Source organism: Micropterus salmoides, unplaced genomic scaffold (genome assembly GCF_014851395.1).
Source record: "Micropterus salmoides isolate LMB-PRFRI ecotype aquatic unplaced genomic scaffold, ASM1485139v1 Ms_hic_scaffold_12, whole genome shotgun sequence".
NCBI classification, from domain to species: domain Eukaryota; kingdom Metazoa; phylum Chordata; class Actinopteri; order Centrarchiformes; family Centrarchidae; genus Micropterus; species Micropterus salmoides.
This window is the reverse complement of record NW_024040263.1, coordinates 3333226-3351855: the sequence shown is the minus strand read 5'-3', so window position 1 is coordinate 3351855 and position 18630 is coordinate 3333226. Positions and strand designations below refer to the sequence as shown.

Genomic DNA, 18630 nt, shown 5'->3' with positions numbered 1-18630 from the left:
TTCTTTATTGAATTCCAAACTCTGTCTCCTACACTAGTGTTTAGTAGTAGACATGTTTCATCCAGGGAATAGCATCTCCATTTTCTAGTCTTCTTCAATACAGCATGATCTTCATTTAATAAATTATGGTCCCATTTAGAGTAAAATAGGCCATAAAACATGGTATGCTTTAGAGCAAACCGATAGGTGACTTCCACGCTGGCTACGTCCCTTTCTTATACGGTCTATGCATCCAGACTCTCATAGGATATTGCTGCATTTTAATTAATCGCTTTGTAGCTTGTGCTATATGTATTCAGTGCAGAAGCTTGTGGTTGAGATCATAAAGTCATTAGGTTGAAAAAGTTAGTGTATCAATAAAAACCAAGTGCAACAGTGCAATGGAAACAGACATAGCGATTAAATCTTAACGTACATGAAGCATGTGACTTATTTGTCACTCAAGCTTCTGCTCCTCTGAAGAGACCAAAAAAAAGGGCAGATATGAATGAATATGAAACAAGTAAAATGCTATTTTACATCATGTTTGCTACGTTGTTTTCCAATGTTTGAGATTTGACTGGTGCTCTCTTAACTCGTCGTGCTCTCTTCTTCTGTGTTGGTTTAATGGAACCCGACTGGAGAATTAGTGCCTGCGGCTGTTTATCTCAGTGTGTCTCGTTGTGTATTGTCTCACATAATGGTAGTGAAAATTTGGTTAACACTTGTTACATTTGGATAGAATCCTGACTTATGCCACACATCTACTCCCCAGAAATTTTGAGTGTATTTCTTAAAATTGAATGTGCCAAAATGCTGGAAATTTGTATTCTAATTAAGTATTAATTATCATAACTGGACTGTTGTTGCGTGTTTCCCTGCTAAAATGAATAAGAAGATACCTTTTCTGCTCTGTGGAAGATATATATATTCTTGGACATTTACCTTTTTAGATACTGTTTTGTTGCATAACAGGTCGTACGTTTTCAACTGTCCACACCATATAGATACCAATAAACTAAACCATTGCAGCACAGTTGTTGTTGCAATAAAGTAACCTAAAGTACAACACACAGTTGCTAGAAATGATGCTCTATAACTTTGACATCACAGAAAATAAACAATCTGTTTTTCTACTATACTTGATAAAATCTAACAAGGCCAAGCAAAGAGAATGAAAACATGCTATTTATAACATCCAATTTCTTTTTAGAAGCAATTGCGTAGACAAAATGAAAAAATGCAGTTAAACAGTAAATGGTAACAAAGTGTGTGTGTGTGTGTGTGTAATATTTAAAATGTACAAGTTTTCGTGAGTCATTGTGACTGAAAGCATGGATTAATTTCTTGGAAAGGACTTTTTTACATGCACTTCACCTCTTATCTCCTTCCTATTTATTTCTCTGAATCACAGTCTGCACACACTCTCTGATGGTTTCCATAAAACTCTTTCTGGCTTTGACTGAGAAAGTCTGTTCAAGCTTTTCTACCAACATCTGTGTTTTACTACAAACTTTCCATAGAAATACGTAAATCCATGGAGTCTGTGGGGAAGGACATATAGAGTCACTCTCTCCTGGATACCAGTACTTTTTAGCCAGTGTTCTCTTCATCCAGACCTAACCCCAACCCCCTAACCTAAATTGACTACATGATCTGAAGATGACTATATAAAGTTGTCATCTTAGTGTGACAGAAGATGCATTTCAAACCAGAGAACAATGACAGCTGAACAAAGACTTGTGCAATCATTTACAGCTGATCCAAATGAATAGTGGCTGTGTGTGACAGTCGGTGATCACCACAATACGCTTACCTTACTATACGTGTCTTTCTGTTGTGCATTTTTCCTGTCTGCCAAAGTGGCGGATTGCCCAACGATTTCACCACCACCGACAAGTTACCCGCGGGTGCTAATTTCATTCCCTTTGTGACACTTAAGTTTCTGTTGTGTCAGCTTCTGTCAAGCTTAAGGCCATTGTACAACAAGTCGTGGTACACATCATATCGCAAATGCAACTAATTGTTCAGCGCTAGGTGAAAATATTCAGGTGAGGGGTAGAATGGCGCTGGTAACTTGAAGTTGAACAGGTACACTTTGACCAAAAAGGATATACCATTGTTCACTGCAGATGCCTGTCACACACCTTCTGCTCTGAAGTAATGTGACATAGAATTAATTTTCTAGCAGGACAATGACCATAAACGTGGATCATGGCTATGCTAGGCCAATTTAAAGGTTCGGCATTTTGGGAAATCTCTCTTTTCTCGCCAAGTGTTGGATGCCTGTCACACCTGTTATGTCTGTCTGTTAACTATGAAGCTAGAGTCAGCAGCCAGTTAGCTTAACTTGAAATGAAACAGCTAACCTGCCTCTGTCCAAAGGTAAAAGAATCTGCCTACCAGCAGCTCCAGAGCTCATTAATTAACCTGTTATGTCATTTGTTTAATCTGGACAAATAACTTCTGATTTTACGTGGTTATGTGCTTGAATATTATCTTTGTTGGTCACAGTGAGTCTTGTCGTCTGCCAGCGGTAGCTTCAGAGTGTCTTAAGTGCAGTAAAAGAAACATTGGCAAAATGGAACTAAGCTTAAGAAAAGATTTAAATGTGAGCATGCTGGTTCAGCAGGCGTGCACTTGGTGTTCCAAGTGTAGTAGTGTTGTAATGTGAATTCTCAACAATGGGAAGAAACCAAAAACACGTATTGACCTGCTTTAGTACTGCATCTAATTTTAGACATTTTTCGCAGATGAGAGAGTTTTGGGCTCTGCCATTATTTATCACGTTACTGTGAACAGTATGTCATCTCTGGATTTAATTTAATTTAAAAATAAAAACTGTACATATGAGGGGTGTCTAATCTTTGTCTTAATGCCACTTTCTGTGTCAGGGCGACTATGATCCAGTCAAAACCCGAGTTCTCCACTTCAAATTGAACCCTACCACTGTTGCCAAGCAACAGCGCCAGCAGGAAGTTGAGTCTCTTCGGGAGGAAGTGACGCGTCTCAGGGAACTCGTGCGCTCGTTGCAGGATGGAGGTGCTCTGGTCCATTCTCAAGACGTCTCCAGTATGCACACCTCCAGCCTCGGCCTCAGCTTACCACCATCGAAGGAGGTGCTGGGTAAGATCCACAGACTCACATTTACATACTCACGCGTACTGATTTGGCTCATTAGAAAAGAGACGGGGTTGGGGAGTTGCATTGACTTTTTTTTAATTGTCTGTCACATTTCCATTACCATAAATTTTTATGGAGCTGAACATGGTGCCAGAGCAAACATTCTACGACAAATAAATCTTCACCAACACATCCTACGTTAATGTAGGACACAGTTAGTGTATGCATAGAAAGGGATGAACCTAAGCTGCAATTAGTTATAGCAAGTTGTTGAATTGTGCTATGCTTGGAGTGTTTTGCAAATACATTGCATAGCAACCACTCAGTACATTCAGTATGATTGGCTAAATAAAACTGAAACAGAGTTATATTTGAATGATTACTTATTTGGTTATTTATACTGTTAGTTACAAAGGTAAAAGGTAAAAAGTAACTTTAAGGAAGCAATGTGATATTTTACTACTTTCTACACAGCACATTTCCCAGGTCCTGTCCCCCTTTAGACTGATGAAAAGCATTAAATGAGAGAAACCATTAACCTACACCCTCTACTGGCTGCGTCCTAAACCGAAATAAGAAGGGAACTGCTTCATTGATATTTAAATTTGAGGCCACTGAGGCTTCGTCCTTGTAGGTGTGACTATATGACATACAGTTAGAGGGAGAAAGTGTAGTTATGATAGGGTTAAATATTTAATTGGAGTTCAGGGAAGTTCATCGCTGGCAGTCTGTTGGCTAATTTGTCTTCTGAGGGACCACTGTCTCGCTCACCAACACTAACTCATCTCTTGTCTCTTCTCATTTTCCAACTTCTGCCCTTCTTTCTTTCCTTTTTACGCTTCCTTTCACTCTTGTCTTTTCTCTGTCATTTCCCACTGTCTTTAGTTTGGTCTGTCTGTTCCGGACCCATTTTTCTCCTGTCCTTTTCTTTTATGATAATTGAGTTTCTCACCGGTGTGCTCAATTTAAACTGTAACAGATAATGCCAACTTAATGTGTGATATCTGTTCTTATCTTCAGACCAGGGTCAACGCAATAGCATGTCAGGAAAAGTATCAAAGAAACAAGATCATTTTCATGTCTTTGAGATTGGCAAAGATTTATATAAAAAAGTATTACTTAATATGCTATATGACTGATCTTTAGTTTTAGACCCCCATGAAATAAGTTGAAATGAGTTTTTGAAAGTTGTCTCTCAAAAAAGAAGTTAATTATAGCAATGATTGATGATGACAAAAATCCCACAAAATTGTGCCAGCCATTTTACTGCTATAACCTGTCTCTATTTTATCATCTCCTTGTCAGGTGATTTAAAAAAAATAAAAAATTTTCAACTGTGACAATGCTTTATTTTTACTTTTAAGTTTTTGTTTATTTTCACAAATAGTATATTTTTCATAACTTTTACTGCTAACCTTCCTTTCTTCTTTCCATTTCAACTTGAGTATTCTTCAGAAGTAATTAGTCAGGACGATACTACACTATTACACTGGTTTTCCTATTTTAACTTCTGCTGTTCTTTGTTGGTAAAACAACGAATGATTTGTTTCATTACCTGTTTTTGAAGTTTTCCATGTTACCTTCAGCATATACAAGTGCACACTTTAGTTCAGGGTGAAAAATGAGTTTGGCAAAAATATATAAATAAGAAGCTTCCTCAGCAGTGAAATTTTCTTGACAGCTTTTAATAGACAGCGCGGCCAGATCCAGAGAGACCAATTAAGGGCAAAAGTCAGAAGTCACCAACTTTTGCAAAACTTGACACAATCTTCTAACCCCGAATACTTACCCATTGGCTCATTTGTTGTGTGCGCTTGTATACATTTACCTGTGTACATGTCCATTTGTCTGTTACAGTGTATTGAAGCGGCGGCTTCTTCATGAAGCGCCACTTGAGAATTAACAGCCATTTTCAGGGCAGTTTGAAAGCTGTCATATAGTGACAGCTTTGTCACAATGCTGAAGTCTTGAAACAGTATTTATCAGCACTGACTGACACTCAAGAGGAGCCCAGTCACCCAGGAGACAGACAGGCACACAGACAGACACTCCCAGACTCTTTTAGAAGTTTATACTCTCTAGCCATTTACTTGATTAATAATGACAGATAAAAATGTGATAGGCTAAGCTGTATGAAGAGAAGAATGATGGGTAGAAGTAATTCTCAATCATAGCAGGGTTAAAAGCCTTGACTATAAAAGTGCACCACTGTTACTATTAACTACTCTTGCAAGAATATAAAAAAATGTGTGTGTGTGAAAGCTAAGATAATAGTGACTGGTTGGTGTTGGCTATAAGTAGGTGTGTATATAGCGCTGGTTAAGTAAAATATTACTGTTATCAAAGTAGACGCACATTTGAAAAATGCCTTTTGACCTTGAAAAAATTAATCAGCACAAGCTAAGCTAAGCTTTTCTGGGGTGTTAAATATGAATTGTATCTGCCTTGGTCTCCATTTTTAATTCTTTTTCTGGTGCTCTTGCCTGTTTTCATTCCCCGTGTTTATTTATTTTTGTTTAACTTGGCAGAAATGAGAAACAATGACAAGACAAAAGACAGGCATTTGTCAGTGTGTGAACAGTAACATGATGGAAACATTTGCCTCTTTGTGCTTGTTCTGGTTTCCTTTACCATTTCTAACATTACATTATATTCATGCACATCCCACACACCCACATGTATGTGTATCACTTTTAACTTTTTCCGCAGTGTTAACATTCTAAATAATTCCCTCCTTAACGACTAATTTTCACTCAGACAAACTAATTTCTCTGCCTTCTCAAATCAAGTCTTCAAATTAAAGTAATTATCACAAATTGATTTTCAACAAATTAAAGTCAAGCCCCATCCTGCTTCTCCCCTCTGTGAATCACTCTGCTCACAGCTAGGAGACGCAGCTGACTGCTTTAGTCACCGCTACACTCTGTGCATTATAGTGTTTTGTAGACCCTAAGTGAGCAGATGGAAGGCCTCAGGGAGTTTATATTGGATATGAAGCCGTTCGTCTAAGCTGCATGATCTAAGTGAGTTGAGCATGTACTTGTGGAGCTCCATGGAGAAGTCTAATACAGTGGATAGAAAAAGTCTGCACACCCCTGTTAAAATGGCAGGTTCTTATGTAAAATAATGAGACAAAGATAAATCATGTCAGAACTTTTTCCACCTTAAATGTGACCTATAATGTGAACAATTCAATTGAATAACAAATTGAAATCCTTGAGGGGGAAAAATGAAAAATAAAAACCCTCAAATAACCTGGTTGCATAAGTGTGCACACCCTTAGACTAATACTAGCACCTTTTGATTTTATTACAGCAGTCAGTCTTTTTGGGTAGGAGTCTATTAGCATGGCACATCTTGACGTGGCAATATTTGCCCACTCTTCTTTGCAAAAGCGCTCCAAATCTGTCAGATTGCGAGGATATGGCTTGTGCACAGCCCTCTTCAGATCACCCCACAGATGTTCAATTGGATTCAGGTCTGGGCTCTGGCTGGGCCATTCCAAAACATTAATCTTCTTCTGGTGAAGTCATGCTTTTGTGGATTTGGATGTGTGCTTTGGGTTGTTGCCATGCTGAAAGGTGAACTTCCTCTTCATCTTTATCTTTCTAACCAACGCCTGAAGGTTTTGTGCCAAAATTGCCTGGTATTTGGAACTGTTCATAATTCCCTCCACCCTGACTAAGGCCCGGGTTCCAGCTGAAGAAAAACAGCCCCAAAGCATCATGTTGCCACCACCATGCTTCACTGTGGGTATGCTGTTCCTTGGGTGATGTGCAGTGTTGTTTTTGCGCCAAACATACCTTTTGGAATTATGGCCAAAAAGTTCAACCTTGGTTTCATCAGACCATAACACATCTTCCCACATGCTTTTGGGGGACTTGATGTTTGTTTTTGCAAACTTCAGCCGGGCTTGGATGTTTTTCTTTGTAAGAAAAGGCTTCTGTCTTGCCACCCTACCCTGTAGCCCATTCATATGAAGAATACGGGAGATAGTTGTCACATGTACCACACAGCCAGTACTTGCCAGAAATTCCTGCAGTTCCTTTAATGTTGCTGTAGGCCTCTTGGAAGCCTCCCTGACCAGTTTTCTTTTTGTCTTTTCATCAATTTTGGATGGAAGTCCAGTTCTTGGTAAAGTCACAGTTGTGCCATATTTTCTCCACTTGATGATGACTGTCTTCACTGTGTTCCATGGTATATCTAATGCTTTGGAAATTCTTTTGTACCCATCTCCTGACTTGTCTTTCAACAATGAGATCTCTGATGCTTTGAAAGCTCTCTGCGGACCATGGCTTTTGCTCAGAGATGCAACTAAGAAAATATCAGGAAAATCCTCCTAGAACAGCTGAGCTTTATTTGTGATTAATCAGAGTCACCTTAAATGATGGCAGGTGTGTAATGACTTCTATTTAACCTGAGTTTGAATGTGATTGGCTCCCCAGTTAAGAGGGTATGCACACTTATGCAACCAGGTTTATTTTTCATTTTTGCCCCTCGAAGATTTCAGTTTGTTTTTCAATTTAATTATTCACATTATAGGTCACTTTAAAGGTGGAAAAACTTGTGACATGATCTCATTATTTTACATCATAAGAACCTGGCATTTTAACAGGGGTAACTATCCACTGTACATATAGCTATGTCTTAGAGTGAAATGCCTCAGTGTTGTTCATGTAAATATAGAGTGATGTTATGAAAATATAGCTAACAACTAAATGTACTTACATTCCAGACCAGTGTCAGCATATCAAACTGATGTCTCAACTTCTTTGTGTGTTACAGATTTACGTAAGCAGATGGAGAGCTCAGAGCTCAGGAACCAGAGACTGAAGGAGGTGTTTCAGAAGAAAATTCAAGAGTTCCGCACAGTCTGCTATGTCCTGACCGGCTATCAGATAGATATCACCACTGAGAACCAGTACAGGCTCACCTCAGTCTATGCAGAGCACATGGACGACTCCCTGCTCTTCAAAAAGGTACACTTACTTGACATTTAGGGCTGGGCAACATGGACACAATCAGAGTAGTTGAATGTTGATATAAGGTAACATATACACAAGAAAGACACACAAGTTACGACAGAACTTTAAGACCAGTGTTTTTAGTACCAGAACAACACACAGTAAAACTATATCACATTATTACATGATCAAAATCCCATATTTCCAGTCTTATATAATGATATCACTATTATCAAGATATCTTTAGCTTTACGTAAATGTACCTACACGCTTGGTGAGATCAAATATGGTTGCAGGTAGCTATGAGCCACAGGCAGTGTGTATTTCTGTAAGCTTATGCGCCATGATCATTAACATAGAAGTGTGAATTTAAAAGGGAAACACTGTCAACAACAAAATTCCTACAGGCTGTAGAATCTGTTTATGTGCTGATACCTGTCTCGGTGAGAATGCTTCAGGAAGTGCAAATTTGACCTTGCAAGTCGTGCCCCCCCCATTTTTTAAAACTGTGCCCCCCATATTCACGTTTATGCACCATTAGGCTACATTATAGCTTTGTGCCCGACTCGGCCATGCAGGGAGAGGAACACTACATCGATATAGAGACTCTCCTCTGCTGTGTGTATTGAATTTGTGTGTACCTCATGAGTGGAGGAATGATAGCCTGTGAGTTTGTGTGTGTGAGTGGGAGAGAGTGATGACTGGGCAGTGTCACAGGGCTGGGCTGCATTAATCGATCTCCACTCCCCATACACTCATTGAGTGGGCTAAATAAAAACTGCATGTGTGTCTGTCCCCTAGCTGTTGAGCAAATCCTTTCCTTAAGTAGCTTTACAGTGAAAACATCCTGCTGTGCTCCCTTCGCACTTACCTCTTTGTCTCCTTCCTTCCCTTCTCTCCTCTCTCCATCCTGTCCTGCTACACTGTTTCTCTCTTTATCTCTCTCTTGTTGTTTATCTCTCCTCTCTCTCTGTTGCTCTCTGATCTTGAGTGTGTAGCAGTAGCTAATCACTGTGTTGTTGCTGTGTTGCGTTATGAAAGTGGGGCCTCTAGCTAGAACAGAAAAAGTGGAGAATCCATACTGGCAAGGTAGAAGTCAGCTTTATTATCTTGGCAGGGTTATTATTGTGTTCAAGTGCTAGTCGATTGCCACCAGTCAGTACTGCCTTGCTCAAGGACTCACTCGAATGATTGTTGAGTAGAGGATATCATGAGAATAAGATAGTGGGGGGTGGAGGGTTTGAATGTACATGTGCGCGTACATGTATTTTTTTTTCTTGCTGGTGTGTCCAATCTGCTCCATCGAATCCACCTGCGACCCTGCCAGAAGAGATAATTCACTGTCAATATTTATTAACCTCAGACTGCGTCCATAGAACGAACACACACACACACACACACACACACACACAATCGTAATGCCCTCATAGTGTGCACTGTCACACTCAGATGCACACATACTCGCTCCAATCTCAACAGTCTCCACCCCACCTTGCATACAGATGTACAGAGACAGACACACACACATACACACACAAAACAGATGCTAACACCTCTTGTATTAGTATTCAGGGTGTTCTCAGAGTGTGTATGACACACGCGCCTGGTGGCCTATGGGAGCAGAGAGGCCTGTACCACTAATGGAATGCGACACTAGCACCGCACACACACCTAAAGGAACACGCACAAACACACAAATGAATACAATATACATAACATGTTCTTGGCACGTGTGTGTGAGTGTAATCTGGGTTATAAGAATATAAAGTGGACTAATTGTAGGATGAGGCAGGAGTAAGTGAAAAGAAAAGGGGGGGATTTTGGACAGGAAGCGTAGAAGTCTTTAGAAATAGGATTCTAATGTTATTCACCTCAGCAACAGGGTTGCCAGATAATCCTGCTAATATCCCCCTCTAGCAGAGGCTCCCAAATCCCCCCCACCCATGGTGTAATCTGTTTAACCTGCAACTGTCACATTACCTCTCTCTCGCTCTCTTCTCACACATTCATTATGTCACACTTTCATTTAAATTATTTCTTTAGCCTTATTCTTGTTTTTCAGCTTTTAACATTGCTATGATTTGGTAATTGAAACGTTTCAAGTTAAATTGTGAAGTGCTTTTCTGTCTCTCTCACTCATTCAGTCCTATGTGAGTCTCAACAGTAATGGTAAGGAGACACTGTGATAGTGGTAATAATGACTGTAAGAAATGTTTTGTTTTGTTCAGTCTTTGTCACTAACTTGGCTCACATGTTGTAATTTAAACAACTGTTTTCCCATTACATCTATCAAAATTGTCAGCACACAGTCTGTGTATTCAAAGTACTGCTAAAACTAACGATTTGTATAATTGATTATTACCTAGATTTACCCTTTAATTTATACAATGTAAAAAAATACATAATACAAAAATAAATTAAATGCTGCTCACAATTTCCTAAAGCCAAAGGTCATTAAATCAGATTGATTAAAACTCTTGTTTTGTCCTAAACTCTATTGAGTTTTGGACAAAACAAAATATTCCTCTCCAGCTCTGACTCACATTTCCACCGACGTCTTCCTTAAACAGCTCGCCTCTCATGAGATTTCAGAGCAATAATTGTCCATGAGCAAGACTTCTTTTTCTGGTTAACATCAAGGGGTGTTAGCAGGTGTTACTCATAGGGATGCTTTCCATGTTATTGTCAGACACCTGGTGTAACAGTCTGAGACTGTCGGTGGCAAAAAGAAGCACTTTTGGTGGATATAATTTTCACAGGCGCAGTAGTCCCAAAGGAATACGTTGAATACGTACTTCAATTCATGAATCATAATTAATGATGGATTACTGTACTTTAGTGCCAACTGAGCCAGCTGACATGCTAAACGTTTGCATGCTACTATATGCATGTTAACACAATGATATGGCATCGTAGAGTGTTTGTTTTATCATTGCATCAACTTTATCTTCTGTTTAATCAAGATGTTCACCTCCAAAGCATTTACCCTAATAAGTTTTAAATTTTACAGAGTTGTAGATTTCAAAGTCAACAGAAATGTAATTACGTTGCCGGGTGCATGCTGATAAATTTTCAGAATAAAGTTAGAAAGTGCGTTTCTCTTAACAGCCAGACCGTATGTGAGTGGTGAGAGATCAAAAGTCCACACTAACTGTGTGGTTCTTTTTATAGTGGAGAAAACAAGAACCTGTACAGTACAGAAGCTATTTCATAGCTAGTTTATGTGGAGAAATGCTGTTTGTCAATTAATAATGGATTAATGCAATGTTATGTTCAAATGGGTGTGATGGCAGAATTATTTTGATAGGGAAAGTGTGCAGAAAATATTTGTGTGAGCATGTGTGTAATTTATATTTTTAGCTCACCCCTAGGTGAGAGGGCTGATTAGCATCAGTGATTAGGTATTTGAGGCCCTGCTAATCAGCGCGATAAACACCTTAGCTGTGCGAGCGGGTGAGTTATTTAAACATTTTTTCTTCCAGAAGTTTCAAGGAGAGGGAGACACAGCTTGCATTTTACAACATTAACATTTGCTCATTTAAAGATTCAGATAGTTCAGAAGGTGTTTTTAAGATTAGATTGCTGCAGACCCAAGAAATAACAAGTTTTGTTAATTTCTTTTCTTTTAGATAATAGAAAATAATAGAAAAATAGTACTTCATTTTCATCATAAGATCATGCTGTCTAAAGACATGTATTAGCTCAAATAAAGCAGTGCGTTAGATATCTTAGAGATCTCTTATGTTTGTAGACCTATTTGTACCTGAGAAACGTAAGTAAGAAATAAAATAAAACGAGAGGCACATTGTAGACAAACAAGTCTTACAAGTTCTGCTTCTCTGTAAGTAATCTCCCAGAGCAGACCCTCTGCTGAGCTTACAAACCTCCGCTATTGATTAGCTCATTAACAAATAAACAAACACGCACAGAGCTGTGCTCTCCACAGCAGTGACACTGAAGCTAGAAACTTCTAGATGTTCTCTATCAACTAACAGACTTTCTTTCTTTCTTTCTTTCTTTCTCCCTCCCTCCCTCCCTTTCTCCCTCCCTCTTCCTTTCTCCCTCCCTCTTCCTTCACTTCCTTGACACTTCCTAATGAAAGGAGAAGATAGAATCTCAGGGCCAGCTCATTAAAACACACTCCCAATTAACTGTCAATGCTCTCACCAGAGAGATGGAGGGAAAGAAAATAATGTATGGAGGAATGGTGGAAGGTAGGTGATGCGTAGACAGAAAGAATGAAATAGCGCCTTTTGAAAAAGCTAAATAATTTGAATCTGTGAGAGTGGCAGACGGAAGAGGACAGTTAATAAAGTAGAGTTTATGAACACTGTCTCGTCTTAATGACCTGTCTCTGTTTTATAAGCCACTCGGGAATGATTAACGCCCACAAATGTGTGTTTGCCTGTGTGTGTGTGTGTAAGACCTCTGTAAGATCTTAATTCAAAATAACTTTGAAGCACAGCTAAACTGTCAGGGTTGCTGCTGGCTACAGGACTCAAGCATGGGAGCAGTCAGGAGCTGGTGAAGTGGGGCCAAAAACGTTTCTGATTCAAGTCATTCTATTTTTCTGACTCAGTGCCTGTTATCTTTGCCTCTCTCTTTCTGACCAATCAGAGTTGATGACACTGGAGTGTTAGATTGTTATTTGTGGCAGCTACTTTAAATAAGGACCCAAAAGGTGTTGTAATTTTTCTTTTATAACCATTTTTTATTGATTAGACAGTAAAGTGGAATGAGCAAGCTCATTTTAAAGCAAGTAGTTAAAAAGTACCAATACTGCTGATTTTAAAAGGACAGTTATGCCAATATTTTTCTTTTCCTATCTCTTGTAACTCTCAAAATAATTCATTCACAAAACAACTGTACTGCCTGTAACACAAGTTTGTATCAAAACTATTCTACTATACTATACTACTTCTGTGTAACAGGTACAATAACAGTTCTTACGGGTAAGCAAATGAGCATTTTTTCTAAACCAGATAATTACACCCTAAACATGCTGGCAAACATACAAGAAGAGTCTTAACTTGATGATCAAATGATGCCAGACAGAAAGCATTTTCGGATGTTGTGATGTGATAACATATTACACTGGTTTATGATACAATGTATTTGCACATTGATTATGCAGTCATTCACAGTAACCTTTTTAAAGAGTTAGTTTAATACAAGGCACTATTTTAGCATTTATAATTCAAAATTTAAAGTTATGATTCAATTTAAAAATCTAATTGAATCATAACTTTAAAATTAAACTTTAAAGATATGAAACCTTCTATGTACTTGGACTGACAAATATTCAACTAAAGCCCCTTCATTAAGAGAACTATTGGCTTGCATTGGATGAATGAGGAAATGTACAGTACTACATCAGTGAATGCCCTCCTCAATTTTCTTTTGATATGTCCAGCGTATTGCTGACTTTGTTTACCATATTTATGTATTCAGGTTTCTTCCATGAATACTGTTCCAACTTTACTCATTCTGAGAAGAAAATTCAACTCTTGCTGTGGCACTGTGGTACACCTATTTTTAGCTGAATCTGATCAAACAAGGTCATGATGCAGACTAAAGACCAATTCTGTTATAAAAGATATTCTGTCAAGATATTAGTTGTGAGATTGTGGGTGAATGTTTGTGTGTACTGTAAGTGTATCTCAAGTCTTTCCTTGAACAAAATGGGTCTTGTATAATTACCGAAATTACACTAAGATCCATTATGTCTTGTATTCCTATCATACGTTGGTTGCAGTCTTCGAAAATTTCTTTGTGTGCGTGGACATGCGTGAGCTCTTGTTCTTGTATATAATACAGAACTGAGGGCAATAAAACGAATATAAAACTAAAAAGGATAAATGTGGGGGTGTTTGGGAAAAGAAAGAAGGCTTGCTGGGACTGAATTTCACTTTGTTCACTGACTGAAACAAAACACTCACTGATGTATCGCTGATAGCTATGAAGATAAACATGAGCAAAGCACTAATAAACAGTAAACACAAAGGCTGATGGGAATACAAGAGTGAATAAATTAACCGTGTTTTCAGTGGGTATGACTTTATGTACTTAAACCTTCAGAGAGAAATCTTGGAGTTAAAATCCCAGAGAAGGAAGAGAATGTTGACTCTGATTTCTCCTGACAGTTTCCTGTCCTGCTTGCCCTCAGGGTGTATGTGAATATATGCGGTTGTGTGTCTGTGCACGCACATTTGTGTGCGTGCGCTTGTCGGCGTCACTTGCTCCTCTGGTCGGTGTTCGGAACATATGTCTGCTGTCTCCATGGTAACCTGATACATCAGAACCCAACACGCAAGTCCACAAGTCAACCTGAGGTCATGAATATTCCTGAGCGGGAGATGTTCTCTCCAGCTCGGTACAGACTCACTGCGGTTCACACATGTTGATTTCATAACTCTGTGTTTATCACTTAACCCAGTCAGTCACATGGTTTTATCGGCACATTTAGATTTTAGGGGAAAACAAGATGTCTTTTTGATCACTTTGACTGTCATTTATCAAGATCTGCTCATGCTTGCACATGATGTCACGAACTTGGTTGGGTTGTGCACTGAGGAGTTTAAAGGGGAGCTCACCACATCAAAGTCTGTTTACAGGTTTTGAGGAGTACTACTGCATATGTGGGAAAAGTTGCATAAAGTCTTTAATGGCTCCATAGGGAGATGTGTGAAGTATGATGAATTGGCGCAAGTAATGCCACTTGAGGCTAAAAACTACAAGTTTGAAAATGAAAAAAAAAATCTGTCAGTGAGTCAAAAAGAAGTGAGTTTACTAGACCACTGTAGCCCGCTCCTCATCTCTGCTTGAGGCTTGTGGATCAAGGCTACATTAGCCGCTACTAGCATAGATCAATTATATTTTTTCTTCTCTTTCCCCTTCGTAAGTACAGATAAGATACACCGATCAGCCATAACATTATCGCCACTGACAGGTGAAGTGAATAACACTGATTATCTCATTACTCTGGCACCTGTCATTGGGTGGGATATATTAGGCAGCAAGTAAACATTGTGTCCTCAAAGTTGATGTGTTAGAAGCAGAAAAGCGCAACGCAAGGCAAGCATAAGGACTTGAGCAACTTTGACAAGGGCCACATTTTTATGGCTAGACTACTGGTTCAGAGCATCTCCAAAACCGATGCTCTTGTGCCGTGTTCCTGGTCTGCAGTGGTCAGTACTTATCGATAGTAGGCCAAGGGAAGAAGTTTGTTGTATATAGGGCAGACACAGACCAGCTCACTCCTGTCCACTGCTGAATGTGCCTACAATGGGCATGTGAGCCTCAGAACTGGACCACAGAGCAATGGAAAAAGGTTGGCCTGGTCTGATGAATCACGTTTCCTTTCGCATCCCGTGGCTGGCCGGGTACGTGCTTGTCGCTTACTTGGGGAACACATGGCACCAAGATGCGCTATGGGACTAAGTCAAGCCGGCGGTGTTGATTCTTTGGGAAATGTTCTGCTGGGAAACCTTTGGTCCTGCCATTCATGTATATGTACCACCTACCTAAGCATTGATGCAGACCATGTGCACCCTTGCATGGAAACAGTATTCCCTGGCAGTAGCCTCTTTCAGCAAGATAATGCACCCTGCCACAAAACCAAAAATCGATCAGGAATGGTTGGAGGAACTCAACGAGTTCAAGGTTGACTTGACCTCCAAATTCCCCAGATCTCAATCCAATCGAACATCTGTGGGATGTGCTGGACAAACAAGTCTGATCCATGGGGGCCCCACCTCGCATTTTACACAGGGCTTAAAAGATCTGCTGCTAATGTCTTGGTTCCAGATACCACCATTGCACACCTTCAGGGGTCTAGTGGAGCCCATGCCTCAACAGGTCAGGGCTGTTTTGGCAGCAAAAGGGGATCTACACAATATTAGGCAGGTTATCATAATGTTATGGCTGATGGGTATAAACGCTTAGGGTGCACTTTACTGTCATATTAGCTAAAATGTTTCATGCTGTAAATATTCTCTGTGCTGCTGGATCACAGTAAAAGGTCACCTGTCTTATGAGCTTCCTCTGAGTATTTGTGCTACCAAGGCTTGTAATTAGCCACCTGATCTCATCACCCAAAAAACATCACTTTGACACACAGACAGGGTTGATAGAAGACTATTGGTCAAGTAGCAATACATACTGACAAGTGATGAACTGTTATTCCCCCAGAATTTTCTCAAAAAAAAAATCAAGATAAGCAGGGTTTTTTTGTTATATGCAAATTAAATCAGGAGGTCATGTATCCATGCAAACAATTTCAAGAACCCAGACAAGAATACTGTGGAAAATTATTAATTGCAGTTTTTCTGACTTATAACTGGCATTAAACGATGATTTTACTAATGTCAAACTGTTCTGTTAGTTATTCTCGTCCTTCCAGGATTTTTCTGTACTAACAGTTGGAGAAAAGTTTAATTGCAAATAAACTTGGGTATTTTTCTGCAGTAACAATGTCCAGTTTATCCCATATTTAATAAGCTATAAACATTGTTTGCTCTGTGATCTTCAGCTTTGCCACCTATAATAAAAAACTGTCCTCATAAATGCTGGGTCTGTTTAACTTTAATTATGTGGCCTGGGCTTACTACAAAACGCTTAGTATGCCCCCCTAATGTAGTCAGATATTGTTAATAATGTAACTTATAATTAAATTTGTAAATTGCACTCTTTCAAATTGCTTTTTCAATAAACATATGATTAATTCAGTCCTAACCTGCATCATGATTTACACGATGGAGCCAGAGCAATAATGAAAAACACAAGTGTAACCTCACTGAGTTAAACCCAAGAAGTACACAAATAGAAAGTTCCTTTAAACTAAATGTTACCTGTACACCTGAGATATAAGACAGGTTTATGTGACATAAACCAAATCAGTAACAAAATGGCCAAACAAGGTCTGGACAGGACTTCACTGTTTATGTATGAGAGGCAAAGAGAAGTATTCATTAGCATAGCAATTCTAACAAATTGCTTTACAAGTCAGCCCAAAACTGCATCTGTAATAGTAAATATGTGTAGGTAACAAAGACAATGTGACTGCAAATTCACAGTTAATCTGGAAAAACTCACCTGTTGCTGAGCTTCTCAATATTCCAACGGCTAAATCTTGTTTATCAGCCCAGTTTGTTTTGTTATGAGTCCTGTCTGAAATGCACACTGCATATAATGTTTTTTATTGAGATCTGGCTGAAATTCACACAGCATAGAAATACGCCTTTTCTTCCTTCCTTGGAAAGTATTGCTTGGAATTTTAATTATAAAAAAATCCATCCCAATGGCCGGGTTTCTTCTAATAGCCCTGGCTTTGTTTAACACTACAAGAGGTCAGCACACTGTCATTCTCTCAGCTCTAATCTGCTGATTAATGACCTGTCCATCATACTTCAAAGATGACTCCCAGTGCAGAGCAGTTTCATGTACCACCTACTAAGGGCAGAGCAAATTTCAGAAAAACAAACAGGGAAGTTATTGATGGCATTTCTGGGAGCATACGCCATCGTCACAGTTAACACGTATTAAGTTATAAATGCACACATTTTGAGTTTCCTCTTGCTTTACAGTGCTGAGAAAATGACATTAAAGCAAAGAGAAAAGAAATCCAAAAGAAACAAAACAACTCAGAATTGTGAGTTCAAAAACATCTAGGCTCATGTTAATTTTTAAGGTGTCTTGTAATTGACAACTGTAATGTAATTCATTCTTTTATGTATTTATGCTAGTGAGATTCAAGTTGATCATTCGTATGTAATCATACCACTGTCACAAAGTTTTAGATGTATGTAGTCATTAGTTATTTTATGCTCAGACACATGAGCAACACTTTAAACAGTAAATAAAAATCTGATTGAAATATAAATATGGATGAAATTGCTGTTGATTTAATTATTTTTGTTGGGAGCTCTACTCCATCTCTCTCTTTCTCTGACATCCTCTTCCTGACTGCAGAAAAATGCCAAAATCTGCATTTAAATTGAAAGCTATTCATCTGCATATTTTTGATTATTCAATTAGTTTGCCTTCTGTTTTTCACCCCCACCAATCAGCTGCTATGCCATGCAGTGGAATTGTTTATCATTGACGAAGCTCCTGTTGGTGGGACAGTGGTTTGTGTGTGAATGTGTGAGTACTGGTATATGCGTGTGTGGAATGGCTGAGCAGAGGTGGGTGAAGTTGGAAGTGAGAATTGAGTCAACTTGAATTGGAGAGACATGCAGCAGAGGCAGGAAGGATAAGGCAGAAGAAAAGTCCCCTCATTAGCGATGGCGAGCGAAGACCGAGGTCAACTGATCTGTGAACTGCATGTCACCACCTCAATATAGAGCCATCTGTCACATCCACGCAGTCTGTGGCCTCCATTTTAACAGTGCATTCTCGAACACCAGAGCAAAGCAGTATGTCATGTCAGTAAGGACAGTGAAACTGTCTTTAAGCATTTATAAACATAAATGGCTAGGTGAATTGTAATATAAATTGTAGGGGAGTGGTGATTAATCATTGTTTTCCATCGCATTACTTGTCTTGTCAATCACACAACCGCTCA

The 18630-nt window shown here is 39.1% G+C and overlaps 1 protein-coding gene across 2 annotated transcripts in view; it reads left to right on the top strand.

The window, feature by feature from the left end:
* Positions 1–18630, top strand: part of mad1l1 (mitotic arrest deficient 1 like 1) — a 65546-nt gene that overhangs the window by 31761 nt on the left and 15155 nt on the right. The window contains exons 16-18 of one of the 2 annotated variants that reach the window (XM_038712885.1): positions 2874–3105; positions 7888–8081; positions 12169–16631. In XM_038712885.1, coding sequence (XP_038568813.1) covers positions 2874–3105; positions 7888–8081; positions 12169–12288 — 546 coding nt within the window. In that variant the 3' untranslated portion in view covers positions 12289–16631. Of the gene's footprint in view, positions 1–2873; positions 3106–7887; positions 8082–12168; positions 16632–18630 lie in introns of those variants that run through there. The other variant, XM_038712883.1, reaches the window with a different exon arrangement.